The sequence below is a fragment of the Budorcas taxicolor genome, chromosome 1, assembly GCF_023091745.1.
Source record: "Budorcas taxicolor isolate Tak-1 chromosome 1, Takin1.1, whole genome shotgun sequence".
NCBI classification, from domain to species: domain Eukaryota; kingdom Metazoa; phylum Chordata; class Mammalia; order Artiodactyla; family Bovidae; genus Budorcas; species Budorcas taxicolor.
Window position 1 is genome coordinate 3,938,762 of NC_068910.1, and position 15,360 is coordinate 3,954,121.

The window sequence follows — 15,360 nt, forward strand, 5'->3', positions numbered from 1 at the left end:
AGTGGCAAATGGTTTACATTATAAAGTAGATTCAAAACAGCAACTGTCAATTACCTACAGGAGAATTATCCCTCATTGCCTCATGCCAGGATTTCTGTACAGCCTTATAGCTGACCTTCTAAATGAGAAACTGTCAGCCAGCCAATCCAGTCTGCCAGATAAGTGGTCCTAAAAGCCTGTCTTTATTACCCATCTTCTAATACATATTGAGTATCTACAGTATAGTAAATACAAGACACCAGCAGGAACACTGGCTTTCAGAGCTCTTTGTAATCTGTTTCTACCTTACGTATCTTGAAAGTGAAAGTGAAGTCACTCAGTCGTGTCCGACTCGGTGACCCCATGGACTGTAGCCTACCAGGCTCTTCTGTCCATGGGATTTTCCAGGCAATAGTACTGGAGTGGATTGCCATTTCCTTCCCCAGGGGATCTTCCCGACCCAGGGATGGAACCCAGGTCTCCCGCATTGTAGACAGATGCTTTACCGTCTGAGCCACCGAGGAAGTCCTTTATGTATCTTATTTCCCTCCAGTCTGAGAGACTGGCCTGCCTTGCTCTAACTGGACCAATGTCATTGTCCCAAGAGCAAGCCACACTCACTTTTGCCTCCAAGACTACCGTGTCCTGGAATAGCTCTCCTGATTCTTCCACCTTTGCCAGTCCTCTCTGTCCTTCAAGGTCAGGTTCAGGTGACATCTCCTCCATGAAACGCTCTCTGGACACATTGCCATTCATCGCTGTCCCTTTCCTGTAAAGGACTGTGTGTCTTCTCTTCCCTCCACTGCCCCTGAGGATGATCTCAGTCTCCTGAGAGGTGTACCTGAGTCTAGCCCCCAACCGCCTCGCCTCAGCCCAGAGGGATCACTTAAAGGGCAAGTCAGGTCTGTCCTTGTGCTCAACACCGTGCACTGACTCTCCCTTCTCTCAAATGTACCCCCACCTCACCGTGTCAACACCCCCTTACCCACTGTCTGCCCTCACCCCCGTTCTGCAGCCACATTCGCCTCTTTGCTACTCCTCCCACATTCCACACTGCTCCTGCCTTGGTGCTTTTGCTCCAGCTCTTGCATCTTCTTGCAATTCTCTTCCTTTGACACCTTGGCTGACTCTCAGCACCTCCTAATCTCTGCTCAGCTTTTACCTTCAAGTGAGGATTGCTTTGACCCTCTCTTGAATTATCTGTCCTCCCCCTGGGCCTTCCCCTCCCCTTGCTCTACATTTTCTCATGTCTAAAGCATTCCTCATCCTCTAGCCTCCCGTATAATTAACTTACTCTCCGTATTTATTGTTTATTGTCTGCTTCATCCCACTAGCACATTAACCCCATGAAGTCAGGGATCTTTGTCTAGTTTGTTCATCCACTGACACATCCCAACTACCTGGAATATGCTTGGTGAATAGCAGGGCTCAGTGACACTTGTTCAATGAAAGAATAAAAACCCTCTCGCATTTTTGGTCTATATCACAGTGTTTAGCCCTTAATTTCAGACTGCCTGATAAGCCAGGTTATATAGTCACTGAGGACAAGATCCAAGTTTATTTTTCCTTTTATTCCACCAGTATCTAACACGTAAGAGGTGTCTAATACGTTCTTGTTGACTTATTAAGAACACGCTGCTCTTCCACGGTACTTTTCTGAGGTCAGACACTGAAATCTGTTTAGTGTGTGAAAATGAAAGTTTAGTGTGCGCTGAATAACATTCTAAAATTCATGCTATTATAAGCAAACCATGTGATATATGTGCTAAAAACAAAGTACAAATATACTATGGATTAACTAAGAGTTATGTGCACCATGGCCCTCCATTGGTTTGAATATCATTAGTTGGATATCACTTGAATATCAATTTGAATGTGACAGGTTTTTAAATTATCCAAATGCCTGGCTTCTTTGGCAAGTCTGTCTTATCTCCTGATACTTCCAGTGTTCACCTGAACTTCAGGAGCCCTGTTTGCTAGCAGAAAAGTACCTTACTTGGTTTAGTAACTAATATCCCACATCTAAAGCCCTTAGAGCACTGCGGGCTGTGTCATCAGCGTCCAGCAGATGTCAATTCTGTCTTGTCACCTTTAAAATAGAAGTTACCACTCTGGGATAATACAGGTTTACATTATCCATACTACCAAAAGTTTTCTATTTTCAGTTACTTAAATCAGACTGACTTCTTAAGTCTCCTCCAATCTTTTCCTTAACATTTTTTTCAGAATATCTAGGTATTATCTGCTGCTGCTGCTGCTGCTAAGTCGCTTCAGTCGTGTCCGACTCTGTGTGACCCCATAGACGGCAGCCCACCAGGTTCCCCTGTCCCTGGGATTCTCCAGGCAAGAACACTGGAGTGGGTTGCCATTTCCTTCTCCAATACATGAAAGTGAAAAGTGAAAGTGAAGTTGCGCTAGATACCCGTTATTAATCATAGTTCTAGAAGAAAAACCAAGGTTCAATTTCTAGTTTTGGCAGAGAGCCAATGGCAGAACCTGGTAACAGAACTCCTGACATCCTTCACATGTTCCGGTCATGTGAACACAATGGCCCCTTACTTCTTTTAGAGAATGACATCCTTCACATGTTCCAGTCACGTGAACACAGTGGCCCCCTTACTTCTTTTAGAGAAACTTAGATATTCATTCTTCTTAATCTTTTGCTTTGCATTAGCAATTAAATATTTTTAATATAAGATAATTGGATATTACCTTCAGTTCAGTCAGTTCAGTTCAGTCGCTCAGTCGTGTCTGACTCTTTGCGACCCCATGAATCACAGCACACCAGGCCTCCCTGTCCATCACCAGCTCCCGGAGTTCACTCAGACTCACGTCCATCGAGTCCGTGATGCCATCCAGCCATCTCATCCTCTGTCATGCCCTTCTCCTCCTGCCCCCAACCCCTCCCAGCATCAGAGTCTTTTCCAATGAGTCAACTCTTCCCATGAGGTGGCCAAAGTACTGGAGCTTCAGCTTTAGCATCATTCCTTCCAAAGAAATCCCGGGGCTGATCTCCTTCAGAATGGACTGGGTGGATCTCCCTGCCGTCCAGGGGACCCTCACTGTTGTCTAACCCTTTACCTAAAACTCTGCCTTTTAGTTTTGAAAAACCTATTATGCAGACTGGGCAACTTTGCTTAGTTGATTAAACTGTGTTGCTAATAAGATCCAAATGTGTGTGTAAGTTTGACCTAATTATGGCCAAGTTTCCATAGAAATCGCTACCATTTACAAGGAATCTCTTTACTATTGATACAGCCACACCTCTAGCCAATTACAAACAATTGACCCAGGAGAAACCAGTCCAATTTGCAAGGGTTGGTTCTCTATGAAATCTAATCCTCTTTGATGTTATATTAGTTTTGTTATTATTGCTTAAATAAATTCAGGTATTACAGGGCCATGCTAGATGTTGGAGATGAGTATCTTTTCCTTGGATTATCTTTATTAGGAGCAATCCAATCCTAGTCATTCCACTGGCCTTTACAATTCAAATACATCTCGACAGCGAAGAGAGCCCTGATTATTTCAGAACGTGTGAGTCTCTTTCTCCTCTGTTTCTAAAGCACTTACTGTCTCTCTACTGTCTTCTTTTATCAAACGCCTTTCACCTTGGTAATGTCTCAAGGTCAAGAACTACATTATATTGCATTTCTTGTGAGACCTGAAGAATACCTTGCACATAGTTTTAGGCCATTGGGTATCTTGATTTCGAAGAGCTGACTCATTTGAAAAGACCCTGATGCTGGGAAAGATTGAGGGCAGGAGGAGAAGGGGATGACAGAGGATGAGATGGTTGGATGGCATCACCAACTCAATGGACATGGATTTGGGTGGACTCCAGGAGTTGGTGATGGACAGGGAGGCCTGGCGTGCTGCGGTTCATGGGGTTGCAAAGAGTTAGACACGACTGAGTGACTGAACTGAACTGGCTTTGTGTTACTGATTGAGCATGAACTGAGATTAAGATACTGAGAAAGAAAAATTGCCAAAGAAAAGTAAATCAAGGAAAAGTTTTGGGAAGAGAAACACCATCGTGAAATATACGATGACTTGTATAAGAAGCAAGGTTATAAAATAGGTTATTGATAAAAGAAGATGTTAAATTATTAGCATAAAATTGGTAGCTTGAATTTAACCTACTGATATATTTTACTTAAAAAGAATGTCTCAAAAGACAACTCAACTAATTGAAGCACATTAACCTTCTAAACAGAGGACTCTTGATGTAGGCATTAGGTTTTAGAGAAAGATTTCCTGCATTATTAAAGGGTCTCTATTTAACAGAATGGGCCAAACATATCTAAAGCAAAAACATATCTTCTAATACTCACTCCTAGGATGAAATGTGCACCCTTTGAATTTTTACCTGCCCTGTTTATACTGCTTTAAGAACCTATAGATTAAGACCTACAGTTCACATGAAATTGATTTTTTGTGTATGATGTAAGATAGGGGTTGAACCTTTTTCTTCTCTATGTGGATGTCCAGTGTGTGACCTACTCTATTTATTGAAAAGACTGTCTTTCCCCACTACGCTACACTGGCATTTTTCATAAACTAGGTGACTGTGTACATGTGGCATAGATTCTGGGCTTGCTCTTCGATCACACTGGTCTCTTTTTCTGTCTTTGCACCAACCAGTATCTGGTCTTAAGGACTGTAGCACTGCCATTGGTTCTGGTATCTGGTAGTGTAAGTCTGCCAGCATTTTCTTCTCTTCAAGGTTGCCTCATCTAGTCTTAGCCCCTTAAATTTTCATGTAATTTTTTAGTCTCAGGATGTCACTTTCCACACCAAAAAAAAAAAAAAAAAGTTAAGATTTTGATTGGAATTGTTCCAAATCTATAGATAAATGTGGGGAGAATTGACAGTTTTATAATACTGAGCCTTTCAGTGCATGAACATGACATATCCCTTCATTCAAACATTTAGATCTTTTTTCAATAGTATTTTTGAGTTTTCAGTGTAGAGATCTTACTCTTATTCTGATAGATTTTTTTCCATAGGTACTTGATGGTTTTGATGCGATTGTAAAAAATCATTTTAAAATGTCATTTTCTGTTTGTTGTTGGCTTTATAGAAATACAGCTGACTTTTGAATATCAACCTTATAGTCAGCAACTTTGCTAAGTTCTCCTGTTAACTGTAATGGTTTTGTTGTATGTGTGTTTTTTTTAATACAATCATGTCATCTGTGAGTAATGTTAGTTGTATTTGTATTTTCTAATTCTGTGTCTTTGTTGTTGTTGTTGTTGTTGGATTGGACAGGATCTCCAGTGTTTAATAGAAATAATGATAAACTAGTATCCTTATCTCATTCCTGATCTTAGAAGGAAAGCTTAAGTATTTCACTATCAAGTATGATGGCTACTTTAGGGGTTTAGTCTTTTTTAAAATAGCTATTCTTTATCAGATTAATGAAGTTTCCTGCCCTTCCTAGTGAAGAAGTTTTTTAAACTCATGAATGAGTGTTGAATTGTATCAAATGCTTTCATGTAGAACATTTTTCCATCATGCTATAATGGCTCAGGAGGAAGTGTTAAAATGAAAATGCTTACATCGAATATTTTAATATGATGTGACAATAACTTTTGAGATTATATATGTATATATTATATATATAAAATCTCTCTATGTATGTATATATAGTATAGCTAATGAAAACCTGTGTTTCACGCCATAACCACTGGTGATCTAGCTACATCTGTTTTGACACTTTTGTCCCCAGAGTTTGTTTAGCTTAAGACCATTGTCTTCTCATTAAGAGTGTTTGGCACAGCAAATTGAAAACAAAAGGATAAACAGAAGCATAGTGTATCACTCACTTTGCCAGACTAAACAACTCTGAGTAAGGCCAGCTTTCCCCTCTAGGATAATTTCAGGCCTTTAGAGATGCTTCGGTAGTAAAGTTTTCTTTAAAAACACCTACCCACTCTCTCTCTCCCTGGTTGCAGGAGGTCCTTTGCGATGGTTGATAGGTGGACAGAGTCAGGAGAAGCAGTCTTTGGTGGCTGCCTCCTTTCTAAGTAGTTACACCCTTCTAGAGCATTCCTTTCTTTTTTTTTTTTTTTTTTTTTCCTTTCTACTCAGCCTCCTCTCTCCCATTTGCATTCCCCCATCACTGCAAAACCCAAATCAAGCTGCGCAGAAGGAGCTGACCAGCGGGGAGCATTCCAGTCCACTGTTTCTGGCCTAAGCGCCATTCTTCGCTGGCTGCTGGTGTGTGCTAGGCAAGACCAGATTTTCAACTCGGCCAAAGTAACTACAGTTCAACAGATTCAATCCTGACTAGAGTTTAGTGAGTCTCCCTTTAGAAACGTGTTTTTCTAATACTTGACCAACAGAAGACATGTTTTCTCTTCTGCTTTTATCAGAAGAACCAACCTTGAACGAGTTTGACCATGATGAGAAAGAGGGCTTGAATCTTCAGCTAAGGTGGCAGAAGAAATGATCATCTGGATGAGAGCATGATTCTTTCATCTTTCCTGTCACTTGGTATCTCAGGACTGGATTAAACAAGCTATCTAAACAAGATGTGGCCCATGCAAGAGAAAATGAAGTTTGTAAAAGTATAAATGAACATTTTCTAAAGCCCTTTGTTGGTCTGAATTTGGAAATTTGCTGTGAGACCTCTTGGCTTATTATAAAGACATGTGCATATAAAGATACATATTAGAATGCTTTCAACCTTTTGAAAGCCAAGGCTATCAATGGGAGTATCTCCAAGACATCAATCGCAGAAGCATTGAATTTGGTTTGTAGTATTGTCTAAGTTGACAACACAATGAAAATATCTTTTCTTAAAGAAACAAATGACACTCTGAGAAATCCATTTTTTTAATCCTTTTAAACATTAGTAAGTTGTATTAAAAATAGTCAGTTATGTTACTATATGTACATTTATGAGTTATACATATATTAACAAATTATAAATTACATATGTAATGGGTCAGTGCCTGTCATGGAATGAGTGCCTGAAAATTATTAGCTACTTTTAAACTGTGGGTCTTCCCTGGTGGCTTAGTGGTAAAGAACCCGCCTGTCAGTGCAGGAGACATGAGTTCAACCCCTGGATCAGGAAGATCCCTGGAGGAGGAAATGCCAACCCACTGCAGTACTTTTGCCTGGGGAATCCCATGGGCAGAAGAACCTGGTGGGCCACAGTCCATGGGGTCACAGAAGAGTCAGACCCGACTTAGTGGCTGAACAGCAACAAACAACAGCAGTAGGCTATACTTCCACTAGTGAGTCCCAGGCTCTTTTTCTTCCTTGATACCAGTGAAGGAAAAGAAATGAATTGATAGAATCTATCTTTGAAATGCTTGAGTCACAGTCATCTGTGGACTGTCATCTATTGGTCAAGTATTAAAAATAGTTTCTGATTTTCCTTTAGTTTACTTGAAACTACATCACAATTTTCTCTACTTTTCCAGGTTATTATATGATAATTCCTTTTAAGAGAACTGAGGAAACAGGCAGGGAATGTATTTCCTCCTTCTTAGGTGAAATCATGGGAAAATGTTGCAACTTAAAGATGCTTAATTTTTACCTTTATCAAAGTAAAATTTGTGCACAGTTTTGGAAGTCAGATCGTACAAAGCTTTTCATGAAGAATCGCAATCTTTAGTCCATACCCAGTCCCTACTCCTCAGAGGCAATGATTTTTAACTTCTGAAAGCATTTCTCCTGGCTTTTACTACTGTGTCTTAAGATAACATGCTTATACTGCTATTTTAAAATTGTGTCCATCATTACCCACTGACTTCCTACTGTGATAGATAAGAATTTATTTAGCCCTTTGCCACCACTGTCCCTTTCCCAAAACACACACTTCTCCTTCCTCCCAACTTCACAGTGTGGCGATTCATAATTTTAGGTGAAATCAGATATTTGTGCTCACCTTTGAAAGTGTTGCTTACGGTTGAGCCAGACAGTATGCTGCAGTTCTGCCTCTGACCCTGAATAGCTGTTTGTTTTTCTGGAGTTTATTATTATTATTATCTTTGCTCACATGTTGTTCTTTTTCTACACACCTGTCACTAATTCCTCAAACTCTCCCTCAAAGTGGGCATTTGCATGTATCAGGCATTGGGTTGCTCAGGGGATCCCTCTGCCCTCCCCTGTCCCCCTGTTGCTTTCTCTGTGTCTAGGAACAGGTTCTGTTCAGGATCTGGTGTCCTGGGCCTTCCTACCACTTCTCCACTGGATTTCCATCCCTTGCTTCCTGGATCTTTTGTTTCCTTTTTGTTCTGATGTGGAACTCTAGGAAAGAGGTGACTGTTTTTGAGGCTTTGTATTCTCCTGTTACACTTGAGTGACGGTTTGGCTGAGTATAAAATTCTAAGTTGGAAATCTTTTTTTTTCTTTGAAATTTGAAAACATTGCTCTTTTGATTTTCTAGCTTCCAGTGCTGCCCTTGAACAAGTCAATGACATTCGGATTCCTGGCCCTTTATATGGGACATTTTTTTTCCTGTCCGGAATCTTTTAGGAGAGTCTCTGTAAAAGGAGCATTCGTCTTTACTGTGATTCCTTTCTGCGTGGTTTAAGTTCTCTCTTGTGTTTTGCTGTTGTTTCAACCAACATAAATCCTTGCCCTTAGTCATTCTAACGTCAAAGAAAACCTAAGGAGTAACTTAATGCTTTTCAAGTACATGAGGCAAAGGACAGATATACAGAAGACACTAACTATCCATTTAGAAAATGAAATTCCAAAATTATAAACTCCAACAACATAGCTTAGACCATCGTTTCACAAACCCTATTCCATCAAACAGTAAACTCTGTGAACATTGTAGGCCATGCCCCCCCCCCTTTTGTATATTCTCATGAATTATTAACATCTAATTCTAAGAAGTCCTGCGGCAAACCCATTTAAACTGGCTTCATGTCGCATTTCCTAAGTTTATTTGCCCACCAGAATTTTTTTGTTTTTAATTATTCTGAAAGGAACATCGCTAACATATGTGTAACACAGTTGGGGACATGCCAGATAAGACGTAGACTTTCCTGGCTGCAGAAGAGTAATTAAGCATTGGAATGAGTAACCAGGAGAGGCTGTGGACTCTCTTTTTGCAGAGGCCTTTAAAACAGGACATCTGTTTTAGGCGTAGTCCTGTTTGAACAATAGGACTTTGCTGCTGTTTCTTCCTCTTCCTGTCCCCTAGTGGTAGCATTGGGGAGCATTTAGCCCACCTTTTACATGATTCTAGTACTCTGGTGACAAAAAGTACCTCTGCCACCCATAATTATATTTATAGGGAACTCAATGGCCCCATGCCGGATGCTTTGCATATATTATTTAATGATTCTTCAACGGCAACTCCATGAGGTCTGCAGTAGGATTGTTTATACAGACTAGGGATAATTAGGTATAAAGAGGTCACAAAATGGCAAGCAGGAGGGCAGGATTCAAACCCGGGGCCTCTGACTCACTACTGGCTCTCCAGCTGCAGATGGTAATGTCCAGAACAGCAGCCCCTTCAACAAGCAAACATATAAAATGCATCCATTTATGATGTGAAAACTTAGACTGGTATGATGCTCACTTTATCAGACTGTTCCCTAAACCTTTTGATGAATTCAGAGTTTATTGTTTTTCTTAGAAACAAATTCTACTCCCAGTTTTTTTTTTTTTTAATTCTAATTTGTCATCTAGCACATGGCTTCTTGCATGAGACTTTTTTCCTTCATGAATTTGACGTCATTCCTGTGTAGGAGTCAAGACTGAAATGTTCAGATCTGTAGATATTGGTGTAGGTTAAAAAGTCCCCTTTTCAACGTGTTTACACACAGTAACAACCCCCTGACGCAGTGCAGAGGACGCTACAGAAGAAGACGGAAAGCCTGGATTCTCATGGGCTCAGCCTCCAGCTCTAGACTCACGAGCAAATCACTTGGCCTGCTTTTCTTCATCTGTCAGATGAGGAGCTTAGATGATCTCCAAAAGGCCCTTTCTGCTCTAACGTTTTCAAGATCATTTCTGTCTCTGGGTAGCAGCTGTTGTAACAGGAGAGGGTTTAGGAAACTCACAGGTCACTGCAAAGTGATTTGAATAGGTCAATAAGGAGGGTGGCTAAGTGAATCACATTGAAGAGTACCATGACCCTGAACTGAAACAAATGAGATTGGAAAAAAAAAAAAACACCACTGACCAAATGTCTCTCTGAGGTCACTTCCAACAGGGCTGCTAAATTTTAGACCATCTAGGAAAGGCTCTTTCCTGCACCCACTCTTGTTGCTCAGCTTAACCAGTTGCTCCAGTGAAACCTCTACTGGAGAATTACTCACCCTTTACAGGGCATCCCTTTGAACCTGGCACATCATAGGTGTTCAATAAGGGTTCATTTTAGTTAATTGCTATTTGATATAGAACTAGAAGATCCAAGGAGAGATTTGTTTTCCTAACCAGTACTAAGTTAGGAAGTCACATGTGCAGGCTAGGCTCTGGAGTTTTAGACCGTCTGGGTTGATAACCCAGCTCTGCTCTTTAATAACTGGTACAGGCTGTGGAGTTTTAGACCATCTGTGTTCATTCATAATCCAGCTCTGCTTGTTAGTAACTGGGTGGTCTTGGGCAAGTTATTTCCATATCTGTGCCTCGGTTTCCTCTTCTTTAAAGAGATTTACAAGTATACCTACTTCACAGGACATTGTGAACATTAAATGAGATGATATTTGGCACAACACCCAGCAAAAATTTAGGGTTCTATTAATACTCAGTTCAGTCACTCAGTTGTGTCCAACTCATTGTGACCCCATGGACTGCAGCACGCCAGGCTTCAGCTAATGTAATTATTAAGGCGAGAGAGATAGTTGGATAGCATCGCCAATTCAATGGACATGAACTTGAGCAAACTCCAGGAGATAGTGAGGGACAGGGAGTTTGGCGTGCATGGTCCATGTCATCACAAAGAGTCAGATATGATTTAGCAACTGAACAACAATTATTATTATGGAGGAGATGCAGCATTTCCCTGGACATTCTAGAAGTTTTTCTTTACTTTTCATAGGAGACAGCATAAAACCTGGCAGGTAGACTGTATAGTTCTAGTGCTCGACTTATCATATAAAATCTTTTCTGACCCACTTCTGTACTCCCGAACAGTGATGCCTCTCGGGTGAGAGAAGTTGCGTTACTTTGCATCATATGTCTCTCTGCATGAAATACACTGTACTTGGACACGTTGTGAAAAAATCTGCTCATGAACTGTCGCAGAGTTTAAAGCCAGGGTTGATGGTCTGTCCTACCCCACAACATCTGCCCCAGGACTGCCGTCTGCTTGAAACACACCTACGGTTGTGAAATTAAGGGATGTGCCTAACACAGTGCACTCCTGTCACCCGGCTGGAAAGTGAAGACACTGTTCCTTACCCATGAGAAGGGCTGCTGTGCATGCAAGTGGTTTGCTCATGTGTTCTTCCATGGGTAATTGCAGTAGGTAACGAAAAACACCTACTCACCTTACAGCTTGGCAGAAACAGTAGCTTATGTTTTCTAGAGACAAAATTAGAAGCAGGCTGCCTGGACCCATCTCTTAAGTCAAAATAAAATAAAACATCTAGGGAACCACTGTGCCTCCCAGTAACTGTGGCCGGTGGGGTACTATTGTTTAGGTCAAGGTGTCCCAGGTTGAGAGGACAGGGAGAGGGAAGGAAGGGAAGTGTCAGACACTTTTTCATAGAGCTGAAGAAGCAGACAGTTTTCTTTCTTACTGTGTCCTTTCTGTGTAGGAAAAAAAAAAAAAAAGTTTATAGGACCCTAATCTTTCTGCTGCAGTTATCAGAAGAGAAAAACTGAGTATGCATTGTCGAGAGGAGGGGGTACAGCTTAAACTGTATTTTATTTATGATACTGAAGGCTACATTTTTTTTCTGGGGAGCTTCAGTCTTAGCAAAACTGAACTGCCGAGAAAGTATCTTTATTTTTTCCATTTTCCACAGAGAAATGAATACTTGTTCTGGCCTTCCTTATAAAATATGATCATTGAGTTGGCAAGCATTTAGTAAACAAAGTCTAAAGGGAAAACGGAATAATAAGACACTGTCCTTTGCTCCAAAAACTGGAAATCTAACAGTGGAGATATTTGTTTAAACAATTATACCAGAATGAAAGAGGTGTACTCAGTGCTGTGGGAACACAGAGAAGGGAGGATATTTTTTTAAGTTGGAGAATTCATGGAAGGTTTCATGGAGCAAGTAGTGTGTGGATCAGTGTGGGATTTTTCCCACTCCTGTGGGAGAGACAGACAGGCTTCATGACGTGTGATCGTGAGGAATGGGAGGAGTCCGAGGAGTCCCAGAGACAGCGTGAACAGAGATGAGCAGGGAAGGGTGTCTGCCCTGGGCGCACAGTGTGAGGCGCCCAAGCATGTGGCTGCCGAGGATGGTGGTGAGGTCCGGGAGCCCAAGTGGAAAATGGCACTGAAGAAGTCCGACTATCGGGGCGCTTGCATGACAGATGAAGACTTCTAAATTTATTGCACGTCGATCAGTGCTCCCCCTGCTTCTGCAGCAGATTGCCCTTAGGAAAAGAGGACAACAAAGTTAGCCATCTTGGGGAAGGAAGGGATGTATCGGTGGAGCACAAGGGGCGTTTAGGGCAAGGAAATGTAGGCTTCTGTGATGGTGGATCCGGGACGCCATACGTTCGTCAGAGCCATAGAATGGTCCACACAGAAGAGGGAACACGACTGTAAACTGTAGATTTTAGTTAGTGATGTATCACTGTTGGTTCATCAGTTTTGTAACAAGCAATACCACACTAACGCAAGGGTTAATAACAGGGGAAATGTCAATTATTAATAGGGGAAACTATGTGTTTCAGGGTTTGGTGGGGAGGGAGAAAGAGGAAGGAGTATAGGAGAACTTTCTGCTCAGTATTTAAGTAAACCTAAAGCTGCTTTTTAAAATAAAGTCTGTTCTCTTGGGGACTTCCCTGGCAGTCCAGGGGTGAAGACTTCACCTTCCAATGCAGGGGGGCGTGAGTTCAGTCCCCTGGTCCGAGAGGTAAGATCCCACATGCCTTGTGGCCTGAAAACCAAGACATGAAACAGAAGTATTGTAACACATTCAATAGAGACTTAGAAAATGGTCCATATTAAAAAAAAAAAGCTTAAAAAAATGCAGTCTGTTTTAAAAAAATTAGTGTTCTAGCTGTAGCTGAAATGTACTACAAGTATAAAGTTGTTTAGGAGTTTCAGAGTCATCTCTTTAAAATCAGATGAATTTTTCATTCTAGTTATTTACACATAAATAGCTATTTTATCATTAAAATTTTCCACAAAGCTTTTCAATAAAACCAATGACCCTTAGGGATATGATTCCTGTGTGGAGAAGCCTGATGTTGGTTGGCAGGCAGTCACTGAAGTCATATGTTAAAAGTGAAAGAAAATGAAGCCAGTAAAATGATGAGCAAACAACTTTTCTTGCAACCCAGACGTGTTTTGCATCCCTATTTTTATTTCCCAGTATTGATACAGCAGCATATTGCACTGCCTTTAGCTTGGTCAACCTTTACTTTGGTGTTCAGAAGAACTTTGCAGTCAGCGTGCTGAGAAACCAGTCGATAAACCCACAATTGTGGATATTGCAAGAGAGACAAGAGAGGTGTCTTTTCATAGCAAAGCGATTTATTCTAAGAAAAATGGCTGGAGAAAAATAAAGGAAGCAGACTGAGGAGATAGGCAAAGTAAATGGTGTGTCCTGGGTTGGGTAGATTTAGGTGACGTTCGGAACAAAAGATACAGTTCGATGGATGCCCCGTCACTAAGAGCGCACACTGTTTCCTGGATGTCATTGAGACCCAGTGTGAGCTCCGAACTGTCAGCAGCATAGGGCTTGTACCGTAACACAGATAACCTCAGATGGTTTGCGTCCTTACTCATGCACATATTCAGACGTGCGAACCCACACAGTGCCTGATGAGCCCTCTTGGAGCCACTGAAGCACATTCACAGCGTTCGTCTCCTTATTTGTGTTTTCGAGGCAATTTGTTTTTCTTACAAAGACCACAGCTAGAATCTTTAACCTCTTGCAAGAGTCAGCCTGTGAGAGCTGCATTCCTTAGCTCTCTGCTTGCTGGGAAAAAGCAAGAAGCCCATTCCCAGATACCCTTAGGAAAGTCATCCCACTGTAAGGAGAACAGGGCTGTCTCTAGGACGTTGGTATGGGTCTGCTGTACAAGCTGACACCACTAGAGGGTCCTCGACCATGACGTCCAGGTAATGGGTGACTTCCCTCAGTTAGTTCAGTAACCTGGATGGCACTAGGAGGGTGGTTGTGTTCATTTCTCTCCTCATGATCACCTAGGTGACATCTTGACCGGAGACTCTTTCTGTATCCTTTCTGTGTGTCGTCACGAGACTGCCCAGTCCTCAGGACTGACGTCACAGCTGGCCTTTTCTTTGTTTCAGAAATTACCATGGTTGACACAGAGATGCCGTTTTGGCCCACCAACTTTGGAATCAGCTCCGTGGACCTTTCTATGATGGATGACCACTCCCATGCCTTTGATATCAAGCCCTTCACCACCGTTGACTTCTCCAGCATTTCCGCTCCGCACTACGAGGACATTCCGTTCCCAAGAGCTGACCCGATGGTTGCAGATTATAAGTATGACCTGAAGCTCCAAGAGTACCAAAGTATGTGGTTTATTTCACTTTTCAGACTGTTGAGACTAGAATTGGACTAATCTCTCGTCCACAGTAGGGTAAATGCTCCCAGGACTAATGGCTGTGGTGAAGACATTTACCATTCATTCATCCATCTACTTGTCCATGAAATACTAAGCGTTTATAACTGACCAAGGGCTTCCCAGGTGGCTCAGATGGTAAAGAATCTACCTGCAATGTAGAAAACCCGGATTCGATCCTTGATTTCCCTGGAGAAGGGAATGGCTACCTACTTACTCCCTTGTTCTTATCTGGAAAATTCCATGGACAGAGGAGCCTGGCAGGCTAAAGTTCTTGGGGAAAAGTGTCGGACTGACACTTTCACTTCCCAGGTGGCTCAGTGGTAAAGAATCTGCCTGCAGTGCAGGAGACGTGGGTCGGGAAGATCCCCTGGAGGAGGAAATGGCAACCCACTCCAGAATTCTTGCCGTGGAGAATCCCATGGACAGAGGAGCCTGGGGGGCTCAGTCCATGCGGTTGAAAAGAGGCATGGCTGTGACTGAGCTGACACACACATGTAACTGACCAACAAGGCAGGTAGTGTGTGAACACCCTGGATCCTCCTTCCTTTTTCCTCCCTTCCCGCCTCTCTTTCTTTTCTTCTTTCCTTTGCGGGGACAGTCTCCAGCATGATCACGGTGCTAGCTGTATCTCAGGCTAAATGTCCGTCCCCAACCCCCCAGATTTTGATTCACTATTTCTACTTT

General features: G+C 41.9%; 1 protein-coding gene across 3 annotated transcripts in view; it reads left to right on the forward strand.

Annotated features, from left to right (window-relative positions):
* Positions 1-15,360, forward strand: part of PPARG (peroxisome proliferator activated receptor gamma) — a 122,969-nt gene that overhangs the window by 63,126 nt on the left and 44,483 nt on the right. For all 3 annotated transcript variants that reach the window (XM_052641233.1, XM_052641312.1, XM_052641160.1), the window contains one exon: positions 14,396-14,623. In XM_052641233.1, coding sequence (XP_052497193.1) covers positions 14,404-14,623 — 220 coding nt within the window. In that variant the 5' untranslated portion in view covers positions 14,396-14,403. The remainder of the gene's footprint in view (positions 1-14,395; positions 14,624-15,360) is intronic.